We start from the raw sequence: 22280 nt of genomic DNA, 5'->3' as shown, positions 1-22280 counted from the left end.
ATGCTCTAGAGAATAGGGTTGGGTTTTTTTAAGGTTCTGTGTATTTTAAGTGTCTTGCAGATACAATGTTGACAAGCACACTGGTATTTAACTTGCATCATCGCACTTAGTATGTGGGTGTGAAGGACAGAGAAGTGACTTATAATAATCCAGAATAGTCACAGTAAGATGTCTTTTAACGGCTGCTTCTTTGCTAAGTTATTGCAAATGTGTTTACTGAGCCTCTTGCAAAGGAATAACTTTTTAGCAGTGTTAGAAAAGCTTTGTATTAGGATTGACTAATGTAACCTGAAGTTTCTCTGTGTTACAGGATGGAATGCAATATATATGATTCATAAACCCTCTTATAAACTTGAGGTTCCCTGTACATTAGCTTCATCTGTGTCTTTGGCAACATAGATAATGCTGCTTACTCCTGGGAAATGAAGCAGCTGCTGCTAACTGTGGTCTCTCTTACAGATGGATATTGATTTCTGTGAACCTAACCCTTGCCAGAACGGGGCTAAGTGCTATGATCTAGGAGGAGACTATTACTGTGCCTGCCCTGATGACTATGATGGAAAGAATTGTTCTCATCTCAAGGACCACTGCAAGAACAATTCTTGTAAAGGTACCTGCTGTTGTCCAGAAACTTGTCTTAATTTATTGGTGGTACATTAAAAAGAAAGGTATTATTTCTGGGAATAGCATAATGCAGAAACATTTTTATTGTATTCACTTGGACTTTGTGAAATAGTGAGGTAGTGAGAAGAAAAGCTTGTAACAGTCCTTATTTATGAAGAAGTAGAGGGTAACTTAGTTATGTAACTTTTAAATTGTGATTAGTCTTAATTTTTTTATAACTTTTTTCAAAACTAAAAAACCTGATTGGTGGTGCAGATTATTAGTCTGATGATGTACTTCTCATTCTTAGTAATAGACAGCTGTACAATAGAAGTCTTCACTAATGCTACCCAAGAAGGAATTCGCTTCATTTCATCTAATGTTTGTGGGCCTCACGGACGGTGTATTAGTCAGCCAGGAGGGAATTTTACTTGTGCCTGTGAAAGAGGTTTTACTGGAATATACTGTCATGAGAGTAAGTAGGAGTTTCTTCCAAATTACTTTGTTGCTCTAAAACTTAGTTTTTGTTATGAATCTTAACAACATTATTAAAATCTTAATGTTTTATTTGAAAGTTTCACAGAGCATTGTTTCAGGTGTACTGCTTGAAATCCAGTTTCTTCTGGTAACAGTTGTCTTTTGTAGTGGTTCACGCTTCCTCTGTGAAAGAAAACTGGTTTTCTCCAACTTCATTGTGAATGTGTCTGTACCCACTACCTTTATGTACAGTCTTATAAGACGCCATGCATTTCACCAACATGGGAATGATAAAGAAGGGACAGACACATTGAAGCACAACTTAGGAGTGTGTATATTGTTGTTCCAGGTATTTCTTGAACACCTGGATATTTTTGCCAGGTAAACTTAATGCCCTGGTTTGACTTGCTACATGAGAGACTACATCTAGAAACCTTACCAGACTTGAAAAACAGATGTTTGACCTGTTCTTATGTATGTACAAATGGACTATAACTTTGTGCTGCTTTTCCTAGAGACACAAGTGTAGATCACTCCTTTAGGTAGGTGAAGACAGCCTTAAGTGATAATTGTTGACTTTTTGTCATAGATATCAATGATTGTCTTGGGAAACCTTGCAAGAATGGTGGGACGTGCATTGATGAAGTTGATTCATTTAGATGTTTCTGCTCAAGTGGCTGGGAAGGAGAATTGTGTGACACAAGTGAGTACTGCTAAGCATTGCAGGGTCAAATATTACAACTTTGCTGTAACAGTTATTGATGGTTGGTATGTGGTTAATAATAATGGGGTAGTTTCTCTGTTCTATAATTACAGTCTACCCAGTATTGTTTGCAAAAGTATTTTCAAGAAGATTTTTGGGTAGTAGCTCTAAAAGGCTCAGTTCCTTTAATATGACCATAATCTGATTCTTTGGTATAGTACAGGATGTATCTCAGGAGGAGAGAACTTCTTTTTCTTCTGAGTAGAGGCAAAAGTGAATATACCCTGTTAGGGGGGGTCAAGTCATTATATTGCATTTATTGCTATAACATACATACTTTTTAGTACTTACTGTACATAACAGTTTGTCCCTCACCCAATCTACTCATACACAGTAGTTCCCAAACTTGAAAAGCTTTTTAGCTTCAAGCCAGTGCAAGCTGTAATGCACTTCCACCTTACTGAAGAAATTTATAAGTTTAATATCTATTCCTTTAGTAAGAAAAAAACCTGTTGAAGTCTGAATTTTTACTCAATTAATATCATGAGTCAGTGTTTTGTATTCTGGGTTCAATGGGAGCAGGCCTTCACTCTTGCTGCTCTGGCTTGAGACATATTGGGCCTTAGTTGACAAAGAAGCCTACTAGGCTATTTCATGGTTATGTTACCTCAGAGGAAACTGCAGTTGGTTCTTTTTCTGCTCTGAATGAAGCCCCTTCTAAAACATGATGGCAAGGACTTGCTGAGAGTTATTACAGGACATGCACCAATTGAGATGTGAAATAAAGACTGAGAAGCTTTTGGCAGCTATCGCTGTCAGAAGAGCTTTCTGTGTGGTCTAGATGAAGTTCTGTCTGGAATGATTATGTTCTACCTATTAAAATGTTTCTCTCAAGGGAAAAGAACCTCCTCTAAAATTCATGTATGTCTATGTATGTGTTTAATGTATGTATGCACACACATATATGTATGTATATATGTATGTGTATGTACACATATATGTATGTATGTGTATATACAGTTAAGCCATTTAATGGCTTTAACTCTCTGTATTTTGAGACATAAAGCAGGAGAGGGAACCTAATGTGGATGTACTGGGCTGGGGATCCTTTTCAGGACATTGTGGTCCCTACTAGAAAGTTTTCTCTGAAGTTCAGAATACAGCTTCTTTGCTGAAAAAATGTAACTACTTTTGGTGCTCTACTTAAAAGCCATACTAAATTACACTTTTTCTCTTAAGCTGTCAGAAAATCTTTCATATTGTTCTGTATTAAATCAGAGTTTTTTCCTTGCTTATATAAAGATAACAATTAGGAATGCTGTCTTCCGAAGTAGTACACAATTTATTTCCTTTATGAAGAAGTATTTTATACTTTCTCATGGCCTTGGCTGGGCTAGATCATCTAATTTGAATAACTCTTTTTCTAGATTTCAATGACTGTTCTCCTAATCCATGTCACAACGGTGGCCGATGCATTGATTTGGTAAATGACTTCTATTGTGAGTGTAAGAATGACTGGAAAGGCAAAACTTGCCATTCACGTAAGTGTTCTTTACTTTGATCTTTAGTTTATCCAAAGATTTGTTTTCTTTCTTCTCATGAGACTAGAGTTCCTGAAATTTAAAATAAAACAATTGCAGTGAAATAATAGGCATATATTCATTACCTTTTCCAGTTTCCCAGCAACAAAATGGAACATTTAAAAAAATTTATTCCTTCATGTAGTGAAATAATGTTGTAAGAGATGCCCTTAGATTCCACTCTTTTGGTTGTTTACTGTAACGCAGCAAGTGGAACGATGCATTTCTAGTACTGTTGCATTTAAATATGAAGTCTCTTTCAAAGTATTTTTGTGATCAAAAAGTACCTGGTCTTAAAATTCAGCATGACCAGTGGAAATTAAAACTGTTTTATTGTGATGGATAGGTGAATACCAATGTGATGCAAATACTTGTAGCAATGGTGGAACCTGCTATGATGATGGAGATACATTCCGCTGTTCATGTCCTCCAGAATGGATAGGAAGTACTTGCAACACTGGTAAGCTTTTTAAATTGTCTACAGATAAAGCCAGAAGAGGTGGAGAGGTGTTTAAATAATACTTAACTGTTTAGTAAATAGGCACACCATTCTTCTAGCTGGCTAGTTCAAAGCTGTTCCAGTTGGCTGGTGACTGAAGTTTAGATTAATTTCTTCCACTCACCTGACACAATACTGACTTTTAGAAAGCTGTTCTCTGCAGGTTGCTTACATGGTCTTTCACATAGCTTCTCCTAAGCAGATTTGGAACACTTAGACTTGAGTCTTGACTTCTCTGTTAGTCTTTAGAGATCCTGTGTAAGTTTTCTTGGTAACTTAGTCCCCCACTTTGCTTGAAGGTTCATAATGGAGTAAGTTTGTGATCGAAAGGGATATGAGCAGACATACTCAGGAAAAACGAAATGAAGTGGTTCTTCCTAGGGGATTTGCAGGGTTACTGTCTGCTATAGGGAACTACTCTTGATCTTTCTGAGGTTTGAATGCAGTCTCTGTGGTACATTTTTCTGAACACGAAACTTCCATTAGGTCCAAGAAGTTGGATGAAGATAACTTAGTATAGCTTTTCTACTTTCTGCATACAACTGTGGCATTTAATGAAAATCTGAACTTTAAATACTAGTATTTTATTATGAAGTACACCTCATGACCTAGGTAACTCACTGCAAAGTAGGAATTCAGAAGTATTTGAAGGACGCTTACACAGATAGGGAAAAAATAGATAATTTTTCTGTGAAACTTAATGTTTCAATCAAACAATTGAATTGGGATGGTGATAAAGGTAGGTGAGAGATTATCATGTGATGTGACTATTTTTGGAGTCTTCTGACCATCTTGTAAGTCTTGTACTGTTGACTTAAATGCTCTTTGGGATTGTGATATTGACATATCCAGATGATTAGATAGTTTTTATTTTCTGTGCTAAATCGAGACCTTTTCTGTTTTCAAAGCTAAAAACAGCAGCTGTATTCCAAACCCTTGCATGAATGGTGGAACATGTGTTGGCAGTGGAGATTCCTTTTCTTGCATCTGCAAAGAGGGATGGGAAGGACGTACATGCACACAGAGTAAGGCTTTTCTCCTTTCTTCCCCTGCTTTCCCCTGGTATATTAGGAGTGTCTGGCACGGAGCTGTTAACTGAAACAAAGCAAGTTGATAGAGTTCACGTGCCAAAACATCCGAATCATTCAGGGTGGGAGGTAGGTAAAGAAGATGATGCTCGAGTAATGAATGAAGAATTTGGCATGCTTCTTTTTGTACCTAGTCTCTGCCAAAATAAGACTTTGAGCCTTCTATAGAAATACAATTTTTGGAAACATGTGCAGAGCAAAAAAATCCTTGCAGAAAATAGTGGTTTTAATAATGAAAAATATGTGGAAAGACAGGCATTAATGTATATTCCATTTTCTCTGAGGATAGCAGTTAACTATGTTGACATACCAACACAATGAATTGGTTAGGTGGAGTAAAGTCTGCAACTTTGATTTTTTTTTTTTTTTTTTTAACCCCCCCCCCCCCCCCAAAAGTGTGACAGAGGCGGGGGGGGGGGGGGGGGGGGGAATATCTAAATTTGAGCTCCATTTTTACTCTAAATCTACTGTGAAATTACTGTTGTATTGATATATGCTCTAATCAGCTGTTTTAAAGCTGACAGTGCTAGTATAAATGCTAACAAAGAATTCGGAGCCATTTAAGAAATCTGGCTAGTTGCAGGTATACATATGAAATGCTGAAGTAGTAGTAATCCTTTAGAAAGCTTTTAGAGCCTGGTTGAATTATCCATGACCAATGTAACCAATACCCTGTTTTATTTCCGTTACGTTGCCATCACACTGTGTGTCAGTCTGTGCTGTTGATATATCAAAATACAGCAAAGTCATAAAATTTTGCATTTGTGAGTGTATTCGTAGAATTAAGGTCTTTCATTGGTCAGTTAAGTCTAATTGAACTTTCTTTGCAAGTGTGGAAGAAAACATTCAATGCTGTATTACTTTGCTTTGCTTTCCATCAAATATAGTGTCTCTTGAACTATATTAGACATTAGAACATAAATGTGCCACTAGTTACACTAGTCTGTATTCTTTTTTTTATAGACACCAATGACTGCAACCCTCATCCATGGTAAGTATGCGAATGCCACTTCTGTAACTATTGTGAAAATAAAAGTGAGCATAGTAATATGGATTTCCATTCCAGATTAGAACTAATTCTACCCTACTATAATTAAAGCCGGCCTCTGTAAAAATCTTAAAACCATTTTTTGCCATGCCTTATCTATTCCTTGACAGCAAAGACAACAAAACAATGCTGAGTAGATTCATGTATGAACAGGTTGAAGTATTTTAGTGTAGTCTTTGTACCAGAACTGACTAGTAAATTACTGTGATATGAAATGAATCAGACTTCATAACATTTCAAGCACCTACCATTGAGTTTTAGGATAAAAAAAAAAAAAAAAATCAAAACCTGTTTATTTACAATAAATAGATAATATAAAAAAGTCCTGTTAGATCAAATACTATGTATAAATGTGTTTTTAAAACAAAATTAATTTTTTGGAAGATACAGTGGGAGTATTTTAAATATAGACATTGATATTTATGATTGAAAGGGAAAAATACTGATATGGGGATGAGGCAAACCATCTACCATATCTTTCTCTGCTGTCCATTCTGATGCAATAACCTGGACTTTGTGTATTAAAACAAAAACAACAACAAAAAACAACAAAAAAGCAACTTTCCAAAAGCCTAGGCTTTCTTCATATTCACTTTACAGTGCTGTTTTATCTCCTTGAGTTCTGTTGATCCACTTCCTCACACATGCATGCACTTCTGTAGGATGTTGCTGTTTTATAGGTGACTTACCAAGCAGTATTTTTTTATCTAACATTATTCTTTCTCTGTTGATGGGAATAGGTCATCCCCATAAACAGGAGGTTTAATTAACAAAGCTTTAATTAGAGACCAATGAAACAGTGTATATGGCTTATTAAGTAGACTCATATTATGAATTAGCATGGACTTTAACATTCTTCATTATTGAATAGTGAGAAAGTATTATGACTAGGGACAATAGAAATATGCATTTGAACACGCTGCATGAGACCTATGGTTTTTGCTCATCTTTAGACTAGTGAATCTACACCGAGAACGCTTGGTGTAATGATAGGTTTATTATTTTTACAGTTACAATGGAGGCATCTGTGTTGATGGTGTGAATTGGTTCCGATGTGAATGTGCACCTGGGTTTGCTGGTCCTGACTGCAGAATTAGTAAGTACCTGTATGGGTAAAGACCTGAAAGATTGTACCATTCTGACGCACAAATTGGAAAGAACACCCTGTTACCCTTTTTTCATTAGGTTAGCTGAATTCCAAATAATGAAGCAGAAGCCACCTGTCAGTCAGCCAGGTACTGATAGCTTGTAAATAATGGCAACTTATGTTCCTTTCTTCATTTCATTAAATGGAACTGCGTTGCTTAAATTATACTCAAAGACCGGTTGCTGAACTTTGTCAGACATTTGTGAAGGTTCTGGGATGTTGGCTTCATAGAAGCTTATTAAGTATTTTTACTGATAAGCAACTTGTTAAAGATGACATATATCACTAGGTGTTCCACTTAACGTTAGTAACTGAAATCCACTGAGGCATTGCAAATGAAAACAAAAACATCAGGACTGTAGTGCTGGCATGTGAACAACAGAAGTATGATAAAGGTCTTTCAAAGCTATAAAACAAACCTGTTGCACTGAATTATCCTGAAGGATAGAAACTGAAAAGAAGGGAGAACAAAAGACCCTAAAACTGTATTGAAGTGTTGTGGAAGAGCTGGTGGGTTTTTGTTGGTGGGGTTTTTTGTTTGTGTGTTTTTTGTTTGTTTGTTTTTTTAATGGAATATTACCATTTTGACTTGCATGTGATACCTTATTTTTACTTTATTTTTACCTCTTCAGAAGATCAGACTGAGTCTGTTGGGCTTGGTCCTTCTACTCCATCAGTATGTTGGTGTGCTTTCAAGTTGAGATTTCATCCTCATTCTGGCAGGTAGTAAATGAGCCAACATCTCTAGTCAGAGGGTGACTAGTACTTGTGGTAGCATCATCTTAGTAATCTCTGGACATAGAACCAGGGATGGCAGATAAATCATGTGTCTAGATCCAGACATGCAGTGAGGGATATTGAATTCTCCTTTTCCAGACAAGAAATGCAGAGAGGACTGTTTGTAGTTGAAGGCAAGTACTGTGCATTTGTAATGGGACTGCAGACTTTTTTTCATGTTTAGACTGGTATAGACAAAAGGAGTAGCTCTGACAAAAATGCCGCTTATGGCTAATAACAGAAACAGAATTAACAGTCACTTTTTTCAGCATACAGAGGCTGGATAATCTTAAACCAACATAGCTTGAAGAGAGGAGGAAAGAGTAGTTAAACCCTGTAATAGTTTAGATACTTACGTATTTGCATCAAACTTCATCTTAGAGTGCTTCTGAAAGAAGCTAGAATAGCACCAAAAGCCCTTCTACATCCATTTGGTATTTTCCATGGCCTACATGGGTAACAGTCTCACTACTACCGTTTATCATGTTCACTTTCTAAGTCCAGTCCTTCAGACACGGAAGATGAAACGATACTGTGCATCAGTCAAGAACTGGTGTTTAAACAGTTTTTCTGAGGGGTTGGAGTGGGCCTTCATTTTCAATGGAAGGAAACCTTTTGAAAGATGTTTTGGAAGAGAATGGTTATAGTTGAAAATTAAGCAGTTGGTGCCTGTGGCTCGCAACTTGACAGGTTGGTTTCTGTTGCCTTTGTTGGCAGACCATTGCATAAATTAGTATTGGTCAGTTCCCCAGGATAACAACACACTGCTGTCCATCAAATGGACTATGCTTCCCTGCCTTTTTCAATAGATTTCTATGGCTAAGCCTCTGAATCTTTGAAGGTTGGTTTTTAAGAGGCTTTTGTGCTAATTGTGTGTGTACTAAATTAATCTACTCACTATTTCAAGGTTATTAAGAAAAGTAACATCAAATGTTACAAACTAAACTATTCCTCTTCTTCCTTATGGTGAATTGTATTGTAGTAAGTCACTTTTTTCAAGCACTGTTGAGCCAAGTCATTGTACAGCTCTTGCACTGTGATAACTTCCTGAAGGCATGTGCTTTTCTGGGAAGACTAAATGCCTAAGATTGGTATCAGAACAGGATGTGTGACTTCAGTTCTATAGCTGAATGTGGAGAAGACATTAGCACCTTCAGCTGTCTAACACCTTTGCTCTGTGAGATGAGTCAGCATATGACTGCTTCTTTGATCACCAGAACTTCAATTAGGGTGCAGTTACAAGAAATCTGTTGGAGGTTACTGCTGAAATGGTAGAACTATCCAATTACAGGATTAATTCTGAAGCCAAACTGTACTTTCTTTGTTAAGAAAGTGGGTATTGTCAGATTACGTCTCAGTAAATGTTTAATTAAAATGTTCTACATACTTGCCATTGAGTTTTACCTATTTTCTATCTAGATATTGATGAATGCCAGTCTTCCCCTTGTGGATATGGTGCCACTTGTATTGATGAAATAAACGGATACCGATGCACTTGTCCCCCTGGAAGAATTGGTCCTAGGTGCCAAGAAGGTATTCCTATATCTGCAATCAACCTTTACCCAAACAATAGGGTACAATGTAGCCAGTATAGAGTTTATATATAGTAGTCTGATACGTAAGGAACAGTAGCTAGTATTTTTCTGATTTAAACTTCTATGGCTTCAGTAACTTGAAGAGGTAAAGTGTCTGAGTGTGCTTTTTTTTTTTTTTTTTTTTTTCCCCCCCCTCCTTAGTGATTGGAATTGGAAAGCCTTGCTGGCTTAAAGGAATGACCTTTCCCCATGGCAGCAGATGGGATCAAGAATGCAACAACTGCCACTGTTTGGATGGCCGTATTGACTGCACCAAGGTAGGCATTTTGACCTATATTCTTACATCCTTCTGGCTGAAACAAACTTGTTGTTCATTGTGCACAAGTTAATCTCCTTTTTTTTTTCCCATCTAGACTCTTGCATAAGTCTCCCCCAAACTGCCTTTGGTTAAAAAAAAAAAAAGGAAAAATGTGTCTAATGACTTCCTGTGAAAATACTTATAGGATTGTCTTTATAATCATAAGCTACTGTCCTGCTCTCTACCTGCTAGAAGAAGCTCTCTAGAAGCAGACAGGCATTTCTTGCAGAAGAGGAAATATGAACTGGAATGGAATAATGACCCTTGAAAGGATAAATAAATCACTCTGACAAAGCTTTACAAACACAGTTTTAGAGATCTTAATTTTGTGAAACATTAGTTCCAAGGTAAAGGACATGTAGGAAGAAAAGTTTCTTCAGTGGGTAATAATCATCTTTTTGTATTGTCCTTGTCCTTCAGTAGGTTTATGAATTGACAAATTGCAACCTTTATATATTTATTATGGACTATATCCTGGTGGTTGTGACTTAGAAAAAAAATAAAACCAGCTAAATGCAGATTGAACATGTTAGTATATGTGTTCCAAGCCTTCAGCCCTCCCAAGATAGCTTTTCTCAGTGGATTTGTGGTACCTGTGCAGCTTTACATCACAGTTGGAGATAGACAAGATCAGTGCTGCTTACAAGTTGTAGGGCTAGGTGGGTGGGTCCAGATGAGCGCTAATAGCACTTAGAACATTACTTTACAGAGCAGTCTCCCATGTTTCACTGGAAGCACCAGTTTAAAAACCTCTGGGTTTTACTACTCTATCTAGCCTTAATCTTATTTTGTTTAGCTAGGTATGCGCTGTAGGCAAAGAAATAACTAAGTCATTTAGAAATGCTATTTTAGACTCTTTATGGTGGTGTGATTTCAAATTTGAGATGTCTTCAGAAGATAACTACATGAAGGTAACTAGAATCTCAGAAATGGCGGTGCAGTAAATGCAACTTACCCATATATGGTGTTTGGCGCTTTCATGCGTAATGGAAAAAATACTCGTTCTTGCTGCAGCTGTGCTTTAAGAAATCCATAGGTTCCTAAACTAATAGTTGTATAGTATTATATAGAATCTTAGAGTTTACATCATGAAATGGAGCCACATTTGGAGCTTGCTACACCTCAGTAACTTGGGGGTACCAGCATACTGTTTTCTTTTGGGAGAGTGGTTGAAGTGACAGTGCTTATCACCAATGTGCGTCAGCCCTTAAGATCTTCAACTTTCTGTGGCAAGGATCTTGGTATAACTATTGAAGAGAAATTAATCCTTGTGGAGGTGTTTATCTTTCTAGATTATAGAAGCCTAGATGACTAGTTCAAAATAGATGCTTGAATTTCTGTATAACTCAGTTATGTGGGACAAATCCATAAGCCTCTAAGGAGATATGCCCAGTCAGTGGTATCTTGGGTAATCTTTGCACCGTTTTTACTCTTTTGTCCATACGAAATGTTCTCATTTTGTGGAAGAGCAACTCCATCTGCTACTAGGACTACAGCAGTATTGAAATCTGGATTTTTTGCAGACGGTAGTAGAGCTTGACCATCTTATGTGAATTGGTTATTTTGATTTGATGTATAAGAGCAATTAACTGTAACCGTACTTTGTTCTTTTTAATTTCTAGGTGTGGTGTGGGAAAAAACCTTGTCTGTTACACAAACACTGGGATAATTCAAATAACCAGTGTCCCATGGGTCAAGAATGCCAGGAGAAGTATATGAAATGTTTTCAGCCACCATGCACAGACTGGGGAGAATGCGGTGCCTCTGAACCTCTGCCTGCCAATATCAAGTGTCTGCCTAATTCTGGGTACTTGGACAATGACTGTGCTAGAATTACTTTAATTTTTAACGGAGACAAAGTCCCTCAGGTGAGAACAAAATTATTAATGACGTATGACAATATATGTAGGGATATTCCATGTCAAAACATGGAAGATGAATGTTTCTAATATGACTCCTTGTTGTCATAAACTTGCAAAATTTATTATTAGAGTTCTGTATTGCTATTAATTGTGCTTTGTCTAAAGGGCAAGGCAAAATTAGGGTTTGTACTGAATATTTTATTTTTGTTTTTTAAATCTGAAAGAACTACTTTCTTACATTTCAAGATGGGCTCAGACTATACTAGGATAGTTACGCAAGCTCAGTTTCTCACCCTTCATTCCAAAACCCTGTTCTTCACTTTTTTTGCCCTTTCTTGCTGCCTTCGTCAGGTCTCAGTAACTGCAAAAACTCTGAAGATGTTTACTTTTATGTACTATTTTTTACTTAAACTAAAAGTCATGCAATCTCTCTTGCTTCTAACAGGGCACTACAACTGAAAATATCTGTTCTGAAATTCGGTATTTACCAGCTACTAGGACTGTTTCTAGGGACAGAACTCTGATAATACTATGTGATCTGTCTTACTCCACAGAGAATGCAGTGGAAGTTGCTATTGTAAGTATGAGACTTGTATTAATATATAGAAAAATGTTTTCTTAATAGCTTATGCTGGGGTAGAGGTTTAAGCTTGTTTCACTTCAATGCAGGTACTGCAGTCTGTGACTTAGCCTGACTGCAAAGCAATTTTGTGATCTTGCAATTTCCTATAATGCCAGATAGCTGAAACTGCAGGTTTCATTAATAACAGAAGGCTACCACAACCTCCTGATAAATTACTCTAAAAACTAATTCAGCCCAAATTAGTGAACAGGTACCTACCCGTTATGTCAGAAATCTTGGGCTATTGACCTTTTCAGTAAGGAGATATGGTTGCAGGTGGCTGGACTGGTTCTTGTGAAGAAGTTTTTGCTGTGCATTTAAAGTATGGCTGCTTCAGGATGTTCATTAAATACATATGTGCTAAGTGGGAAGTAGAAGAAGGTGCAAGTTGAGTAGATGAAAGTAGCTGTTGCCCTACTGAGCTAAAGACTAGCTTCAGAGGCATTTACAGGCCAATCACTCAGTGCTTGTATGTTGCTTAGTTTCCAAGAAAGAGTTAATTTTCATAGTAAAGTGTTTATCCAGGCAGAAGCTGGACTGTCTGTCTCTACCAGTACCATAAAGAACATGCTGAGCCATGATGCAGGAAGCAAAGTGTACGGTATAAATAGAGCAGACTGTTATTAGTCCAAGCTTCTATCTAGATAATCCACATGACTTGAAGTGCTCCAAACTATGACTAAGTTTAGCTCAGCAGTGTAAGTAACATGGAAGTCAGCTGGCTTTTGAGGTATGCTTGATTAACAAGTAGGCGTGTTACCCACCAAGTCTGACACTGCATCTGCAGTTTGGATAGAGCCAGCTATGCTATTGCTACAGTAAACTTTTGTACTACTAGGTTACTTTTGTAACTACTGTCAGGTAAATTCAACCTAGTGAACACAATTAAGATGTAGCTGAATTTAAAAAGTAGATTTCCATGGTTAGGTGATTGCAATAACTTTTGGTTTTCCCCTTCACTCCCTTTAGTCTTTTGTTCCACATCAAGATGAACAAGATAATAGTCTCATACAGAATGCTGCTAATACAATAGTAAATGCAATCACTAAGCGGCAAAACAGCACTGTTATGTTGGCAGTAACTGAAGTCAAAGTAGAAACCATCGTTGTTGGGAATTCATCATCAGGTAAGGTTCCCAATGCATACATCTTCTCTGTGTGTAAGCATTTTCTGTTCCCTTACTGTCAGTCTTGTCTTCCATTACTTGCTGGGGAAAATGATAGATCGGGTTGTTTCTTTAATTGCTATTACTAACTGAAGAGGAAGTGGCTTTAAAATCAAAATTCTGTGCTTGTATGCTAGTTTAAACTTAACCCCATCCTTAGCATCCCCACCTACCCTTGCCACTGTTTTGGCTCTGACTTCCAACCCTGTTCTCCAGTCTAAGCATACCTTTCACAAGATCAGGAGTTCTTCTCATGAGCTGTTCAAATCCTTTCTGATTCTCCTACATTAATGTTAAGCCAACCTCAGCCCTTGATCCTGCTGTGCAGCGTAGAAACTGAGGCTGTGAAGTAACGAAAATATGGGGAGGGGGAAGACACGTAGTGTGATACCAAGTCTCTTCTGAAGTGCTTGTGTTTTATTTACCTTAACAATACTTAAAGATGTCTAGTATCTTCCAATACTTGGCCACGATAATGTAAAACTTTGCTCTGTTTTTCAACATGTGTTTCTCACTAGTGCACAGCTGGCTTAAAATGTAATGTTCATTCCTCTTAATGAGGATATGGTGTGATTGGAAAGACCTTTACCTCTGAATATTGGCTTTCCAAGAGCTATGCCAAAATAAGCAGTTGAAGATTTTGCATGCCTCTGTTCCTGCGTGGGGGAGGCAGGAGACAGTCTTGTGGAAGACCCCTGGTAGGTTCCAGTTCAGCTAAGCCCCAGAGTGGAAATCTTACAATAGTAGGAGACTCTCCCAAGTTTTTCCTAGACCTTCCCAACATAATCTTCTGAAAGATCTTCCACCCATAGTCCAAATAATTAGTAAATTGCCTGGTTCCACTTCCCTTGCATTTCCCTTCTAGGGAATGCCTTTCATCTGTTAAAGCCTTGGCAAATGTACTATTTCCCCAGCTCCCCTGAAGGAGTGTACCAGCTTTGGTCTTGTGTTGAACAGAAATCCCTTAGATGATAAAGAATCGAGCTGAGATTCTGACGTACCTCAGCCTTTCTTTCTTCTGATTGTGTGTTAAGTGCTCGGGCAAAAGGGATGGAGATTACGTTGCCTCTCACCTCAATAAAATTCAAAGATTCTCCTAAGAAAGTGGATAGGCTTTGACTTCTCTTGCAGCTAGTGCTAGAGAATGGTTTCCAGACTCCTCATTTTAATATGGATGCTCAGTATTGACCACTGGCCTCTAGTTCTTTAAGTGGAGTTATTATGAAGTAAGCTGTAACCTGGACTCTCATGTTCTTTGATTTGGTTTGATACCCCTTAATTGGGTGAGATAGGTAGAAATCTATCACAAAACCTGATGTAAAGCCCTATGTCTGTGTTGAGAATCTCATTTTTGTGGGATCCTTAAGAGTCTAGATGGAGATGATCATTTAGACACTTAATTTCCTCTAGCTTTAAGAAAAAACATTCTGAATTTGGAATCTGTACACAGACAGTTTCTCTGTATAAGAACCTTTTATTAAGTAAACTTGGATTCTCAGTCATATGACGAAATAATAGATGTGATAGCAGTGATAATGCAAGTTTTGTATTGTAGTTTTGAAGAAGCTGGTATGAAGAGCTCCTTTTTCCTTAAAGTATTTTCCCCCCATTCATGGTTTAGAATTAGATTGCTTATGAAAAATGAGAAGAGAATAGCAGTTACTCCTAAGAGTATAATTCTTCCCAAAACTGCTAAAATACAATTTTTGGATTGCTTGAGGCCAACTATGTTCACAGTTTATTCATCCCTCTTTACCAGAAGGAAACATTTGAGAAGGTGACATATTCCACATAAGGGTATGTTCAGAAGACACTTTAACATTAGAATGAATGACTGTGGTGTTGAAGCAGTCGGTTGTTTTTGTACAGCCATTTGCAGGTTATTCTGGAAGCAGTTGTTTAAAACTGTAGAGGGAATTTGTGTTTGGATCAGAGGCTAGGAGTGTTAGGTTGACAGGATTTGTCTGCAAAGCTTTTGAGCAATCCTGCTGTCTCTACAAAAAGCAAAGCACCTGATGTCTTATTGCGTCTTACCATGTGTGAATTCTTGCTTATCAAGAAGAGGAGAAAAATGTTGTTGTTCTATCCTAGCAGTAAAGCCCTTGAGGAGGGGGAGGGGAAAGTCGAAACGTACATAACTTTTCAGGAATGGTTTCCCTGAGAAATAGTCTGGGTCTGTGTGGCTGGGAGAGCACTACTGGGGTTTGCGATTGGGAATGTGGAGAAAAGCAATTGCCTCAACTCCTTTTGTGTATTCATTGAGCGGTGAAGACAATTTCTAGTGACAATATTCTGGGGCTCTACTCTGAAGTAAAACTGGAACATCCTAAGGAGTGCATGATTGATTTGGTTACGTAGCTCTAACCTGAATGTTTTTTGAGACAGTTGATACATAATGGTCTGTACCCTTGATGGTAAAGCACTCTTCTTTCTGATAGTAAATGCAGGACATATTTCTGGTGCAAATGCCAGGACTTCTAGAGCAACTTAGAGGCATAATATTCTTTTTAGCCTGCCTCCTACAACAATAGACTTTTTTTCTTGAGAGGCATTACTGGGGTTTTCTGGGCCAACTTAGCTTAGGTGCTTGAGAAAGAGATGCTGCTTATAACCAGCTTGTCTGTTGGAGAGGAAAAAACATCTCAAACGTAACATTTTCCCCCCATCATCATTAAGCAGGGAAAACTAACTTAAACTAGTAAAGAGCATTCCTAGATGAACTAGTGCATTCGGACAGTTATCACTGTGCTGTAATGACATCTCTCTTTCTCTTAAAAGTCTTTCTGTGGCTAACCTGTAGTTACGTGTGGATACTTCTCTTGCAGATGTCTGGTGCTATGTATCTAGTTCTGTTAACTCAAGACTTTGTGTTGTTTTTTTTTTTTTTTTCATTTGCCCCCTAGATTATTTGGTTCCAATTCTTTGTGCAGTATTTAGCATTGTATGGCTGACTTGTATAATCATCTGCGTGTGGTGGACTCGGAAGAGAAGAAAAGAGAGAGAGAGAAGAAGTCCTCCCAGAGAAGAGGGTGCCAATAACCAGTGGGCACCTTTAAATCCTATAAGAAATCCTATAGACAGATCTTACAGTAACAAAGACATTCGTTATGAATGCAAAAACTTCATATCTCCTCAAAAAAGAACTTGTGATGCAGTAGAGGAGTATGTAGAGTATGAGGAAGAGGAGGATGAAGAGGAGGAAAGAGATGAGGAAATGGACAAATTCCTCTCTCACAAACTTGCGAAGCCTTTGCCAACAAAGGCATCTGACACATCAGAGAGCAGTCCAGTAAAGAAATCCCATCAAATAGGCAAAATGGACAACAGATCTGTAAAAAATGTGAACGCATCAAACTTTGAAGGCAGTAGAGACTAACCTGTATTTGGAATGTAGGCAGAGTCTGCCTATACTTACTGGGGAGGAGAAAAATTGACATCTCCACTTTGTATCAAGGACTAAAAATATCTGGAGTCAAATGTTCATAGTTTCTTTATTTTGCGTAAAAAAAAAAATAAATAAAAATAATAAATAAAATTTATTTTGTTTCTTTAGCCTTGTATAAATTATTCAATGACTGTCAGATGAAAAAAATGAGTAATCTTTGATAGTTGCTATTTTTGTAAAGTTTACTTATAATACACTCGCTGTGTGGCAGAGGAGAGGTTGTATTTTCAATATGTGTAAAGTTTATTACAAAAGACTGTACACTGTTTACAGAATGTATTTCTTTTTATTACTTGCTCTAATTTAATGGTGGCTTTAAAACCTCCTGGTTGAGGAAATTGTGTGAACTTTAAACTGCTTTCTTGACTTTGAATCTCTATTAATGGCAGCTCACTGCACTTGTTACGTTAGTAGCTTCTGTAAGATTTTCTCCAAATTTGCCTTACACACTTTGTAATAGGAACAAAAAAAATTATAGAGATCTTTCAACTGTGGTTTAAAAGTGGCCTTTTTATTTCTGTTTAATTACTTTAGAATTGCAGTATTGAAGCATGTGACAAGTGCCTTGAGATTAAACTTTTTCTATAGCAACTGTCAAAGACTGCCATATCAATATATTAAAATTGTGAGAACTCTAGGTTCCCCAACTGACACAATTTATTTTCTAATAGTGCTTTTTTGTAAATATGTACATATTAAATGAATCACTCTGTATATTTGATTTAATAACTTAAATATTTTGGTCTTTTTTTTACATGTCATTCCTTTTAATTTATGTTGCAGAAAAGGAGGTTTTTATGGCAGTTTATAAGACTTTTTTTGGTATTATGTCCAGATTAGAAAGTGATGTTAATACAATCAATGTTAGGAATCTGTTGGTCATTTGTATTTACATAGGAACATAACCACTTACGTGTAAATAGATCCAGAAATGTTTGTTTATCCCCATGTTCAGCCCATCTCAAGAACACTAACGGGTGCATCTACTGTACAGTACCAACATAGCGAGGCATTGTTTTTTCTTTTGTGAATATGTTAATTACATGTGGTATTACTTTTTTGCGTTTAAATACAGGCCTAATGAAGGGAACAATATTTTCCTCAATCTTGTTTGTGTTGTGCTTTATTCATCTTTCGCTCTAAAGAAAAAAGGCTGGCAAGCTCAGAAGATGGGAGTACCTCATTAGAAATGGTTACTTGTAATGGAAGGCTTATGCGTTTCTTGTTTTGTTTTGTTTTTTTTTTAAAAAGGCTTTATTATTGCTATTAACTGGGCAAACTATAAGTTTATTTTAATTACTGAAGAAGCATAACACTACATACACCTAGTTACCCAACCAGTGAGAGGAGCGGATGTTTGAGAGTATAAACTCTGGCCCATGAACAATGTAAACATGAATGTTTTGAAACCAGTTATTTTATACAGGAACGCAGGATTTGCTTTGCAGGATCTTCTGTTTTAATACATTTTTGTTTGACATGTTCTTAAAAAAAAAAAAACTTTCAGAAAAGAAACTATTTATTAAAGCATTTTATAATGATGTTTGTTGTAACTTTTTTACTTGTGCTAAATATTCAAAACTTATTTTGATAACCTGGTTAGGAGTTAGTTTAGAAAAGGGTACTATCCTTCTCATGTTCCCCAGTATAATCCTGAGTATTTAAACCAAAAACACTTTTTTTCTGCTACTCTTGTAACTTTTTGTACTGTAATGCTGCTGTCTTCCATAATCTAATAAAATGATTCCCTCATTGTGTGTAAGATACTTCAGATTGTGTTTGCTTTCTAAGTGCTTGGAGTTCTGATGCGATGAGGCTGAAGGACGGAGGAGTGAAAGTCCTGGTTTAACGCACGGTAATTCCTGTAACCTGAGCTTACAGCCTGCATCCAAGTGCCGATACTTCCTGAGCCAACTTGGCAGCGTTGTCCTCTGCCCACTGCTGCACCGCTAACGGTTTGCGCAGGGAGGTGGTATCCCACATCTGGTCTAGAGACAGGGACGCCTTCAGTACCTAAACCGGGACTCTCCCTGTGCTGCCTCTTTGCAAAGCTGACGGTTACTGACCGTGCGTATGATGCGCCTTTTCTGAAATGGCTTTCTGTCCAGCTGCTGAGCAGAAGCCTGTCTAAGCAGTATTGTTTTGCTTCCTGGGGTGATAAGAGGGCTGTTTCCCTCAAGCCCCTGCACGCTCTTTCTTGCCAAATGGAGTTTGATTTTTTTTTTTTTTTTTTTAAGTAATACCGTTCTTCTCTGTTCCGCAGTCATTCGGCCCTTGTCATGCTTCAATTTTTCAGTTTGGTAGGTCTATGCCTGTTTTCTGTGGTGACTTGAATGGCTTTTGTATAGAATATTTTCTGTAGTGAAAGGTGAACTCTTATGTAAGATAATATGGAATTAAAAATTGCATTTTCTTAGTAGCTATCAACCCCCAAAGCAGAATTCTAGATACTAGCAGAGTTTTTATTCCAGTCATCATACAGTTACTTTGTTACTATTTTCCTTGGAGTATTGGCCTGTCTTTATGTTGATAAGTGAGAGCTGTTTCGAAATCAGTTCTCAAAATCAAATTCTATTGTTATCTCTGGTTTCCACTTTTTAAATATGTCTCCTGCCCTTGAAGCAAAGGTTGGTGGGGGTCGGGGGAAATCCAAAGCTGAGATAAGGAACAGACACTTCTTCAATGATGACTTTCTAAAATGAACTCCATGGTGCCTTGGGAAAACTTAGTGGCCGTCGTTAGCTCCTCAGAAATAGTGGGAGCAATGCTAGAACCATTCAGGACAGTGCCAGATTGGAAAAATCTCTTTTTGTAAGATGCTCTGTTCTCAGAGACTGCAGTATTTATGAGTACTGCAGAGGGCAATTTCTGATAGTCACAATGTACTTAAAATAGCTGAGACAATGCTCCTTGTTGGAGGTTTTACATGCAGTGGGTGTTGCTGCTGTAGGCAAAAGGAGAAATAATAGATTTTTTTATATACATATAGAATAAGGCTGTTATTCTGTCATGCAGCAGTGAGCTGGCTCACTGCTCATTAAGGTACTAGTTCTGCTTCTTTGTATTACTGAAATAGTATATAAAGTAATGGGGTCACAGCAGTAGTCATCAGCATCACCCACTGTTCTAAACAAAGGTTCAGAGCATTCCCCGATGACTGGTACCATGTCAGGGACTTGTTCCCCTGTGGATTCACAAAACAAGCATGGACAAGTATTCAACTTGGCAGTGCGTTTTGCCTGCCAAAACCAAGAATTATTTTATGCCACCTTCATGTCATGACCAAGAGTGAGTTATGTAGACTGAGATACGTGAAACTAGATGAATAAAAGAGGATGATGAATAAAGAGTAAACTTTTTTACTTACGTGATTTAACATTAGAGCCGTTTCATGCAGATTTTATTTCTATGCTGCTCTTAAATTAATTGCATCTCTTCTCCACTTGCTCCATATCACCCTATTCAGTAGTTTTGTTTCCTTTTGACTTATTTTTACATGAAATGTTGAACTTGTACATCTAAACTTCTTGCCCGTGCATATGTGCTAAGCATTATATTACTTCCAGAATCATATCTGTTAAAGGACTACATAATGAGGAAAATTAGTAAATGGGCTCTTCTTGAGGTTTTTCTAAGCAATGAGTAGTTCCAGGCTAATTTTTTCTTCTCTGGTGCTCTTTTCAAGATCTGATGCTAACCTGAAACTCTTAGTGAGCTTGCTTCTTTTGGCCATTCTCTGTTGTCTGGTTCTCCAGTAGACCGTGTAATTAGTCCTCTTGAAGTCAGACTATTCTTGGATGGAAAGCTAGTTCATATAGCAAAAGAACTTACTGCTGACCCATACTTTTTCAAGAACAACCTAAAAGTTGAAAGGCATTTTAGTCGCTGCCCTTAAAAGCTGCTGAGGACACTAGTTGCAATGCTAGTTGTGATGTAGCTTGGACAGAAAGAGACTGGGGTAGCATGGAATTAACTTGCACAGGAATTTGGGTTGGTTTGATTCAGTCACACGTGTGGTATCTCTGTCTCATTGTTCTTGAGTGCTGATGGGCTATCAGTCCTTTGGATGCAACAGAAAAGGATGAGCCTGAAGAGAAGAGTTTCAGTAGCTTGTGAACCTTCCTAGGCAGTCAGCATCTCTTCTGTTAGGTAGCCTAGCTGTGACCTTTGGGGGGCTTATTGTGAGCAAGGAGGGTAGAGGCTGGCTTTGCTTTTTCTCCTTTCTCAACAGTAAAGTAGGTGTTTGAGTCACTGTTAGTAAGAATCTTGCTCTTGCTTTGGAAAAATTATGTGAATCTCAGTCTTGCTTTGTTCAGTGCTGCAAAGCAGTCCCTAACTAGCCTTTTGTCCTAATTTCATCACAGATGGTGGGGTGAAGAATGGGCTTATAAAACTAGAGGAACAAAAGGTCTGCTTGGGAAGGAGATATGACTAAATCCTTTCCACGTTCATCCCTTTTACAGCACCCATTCTCATGTACACAATTTTTCTATGTGGATATGTAGAATTTTTTGCTATTGCTCTGTATACAAGTGATTTCTTTCAGCAGGACAGGGACTTAGAGTGCAAAAATACTTCTTCTTCAAACACCTGATTGTAAACATCTGCTTGCCATCAAATGTTTGTAAATGAACGTCATAGGTAATATTCTTATATGGAATGTCTTTTTTTCTTCTTCTTCTTCTTCTTCCTGCAAGCATCACTAAGTTTCATGGTTCATTGGATCACCTTTTCCTCTGCAAAAGCCAGTAAAATCTGGGTGTTTTATATGAATCTCCTTTTTACGCTGTGTATACTACTTCTGGTGCAAGAAGAAGCAGACATTGTACAGGGTGGTGTCTGTATTCATAGCACCAAGTCAGTCTTACAAATGAGCTGGACAGGGACCCAACTCTCCTGCTTCAAAGTTAACAATCCAGGTTATTTGCAGAGAATCAGCATGATTTGCACAAGGCATGTAATTTCCCAAAGACTGAACGATGCCATCTTGATGATTCTTGCAGCCAATAACAAGTCCCATAGTTCATACATAGAACCTGGTCCTACAACTATGCAGATGGAGTACATCTTTCTCAAGGGGTACTTTGCAATACCTTTATGAAAGGAGTATGTAAATCAACTAGCTTGAGTGAAAAATGACCAGGTGTTTAGAAACTCAGAGAAGGAAATTAACTAAATTTCCTTCCACAGCAACAAAGCTGTGTCAGATTTTTCTCGATGGCAAAAAAAGAATAAAATCATGGAAACCTTATATAGGCAGTGTTTAGGAGGCTTTATGCTTTTGTTCATATTAATGATACTCCATCCATTTTACTCTTTATAACCACAGAGACACAAAGAATGTGTGCTTTTCTGAAAATTTGACTAAGAT

The 22280-nt window shown here is 37.6% G+C and overlaps 1 protein-coding gene across 2 annotated transcripts in view; it reads left to right on the top strand.

Annotated features, from left to right (window-relative positions):
- Nucleotides 1-18650, top strand: part of JAG2 (jagged canonical Notch ligand 2) — a 73002-nt gene extending 54352 nt beyond the window's left edge. For both annotated transcript variants that reach the window (XM_049828825.1, XM_049828826.1), the window contains exons 13-26: nt 460-610; nt 914-1078; nt 1670-1783; nt 3211-3324; nt 3710-3823; nt 4771-4887; nt 5914-5941; nt 7009-7094; nt 9342-9455; nt 9659-9774; nt 11438-11683; nt 12123-12254; nt 13269-13425; nt 16368-18650. In XM_049828825.1, coding sequence (XP_049684782.1) covers nt 460-610; nt 914-1078; nt 1670-1783; nt 3211-3324; nt 3710-3823; nt 4771-4887; nt 5914-5941; nt 7009-7094; nt 9342-9455; nt 9659-9774; nt 11438-11683; nt 12123-12254; nt 13269-13425; nt 16368-16840 — 2127 coding nt within the window. In that variant the 3' untranslated portion in view covers nt 16841-18650. The remainder of the gene's footprint in view (nt 1-459; nt 611-913; nt 1079-1669; nt 1784-3210; nt 3325-3709; nt 3824-4770; nt 4888-5913; nt 5942-7008; nt 7095-9341; nt 9456-9658; nt 9775-11437; nt 11684-12122; nt 12255-13268; nt 13426-16367) is intronic.
- The last annotated feature ends 3630 nt before the right edge of the window (nt 18651-22280 follow it).

Source organism: Accipiter gentilis, chromosome 25 (assembly GCF_929443795.1).
Source record: "Accipiter gentilis chromosome 25, bAccGen1.1, whole genome shotgun sequence".
In the NCBI taxonomy this organism is placed as follows: Eukaryota; Metazoa; Chordata; class Aves; order Accipitriformes; family Accipitridae; genus Astur; species Astur gentilis.
This window is presented reverse-complemented; position numbering and strand designations above follow the sequence as displayed.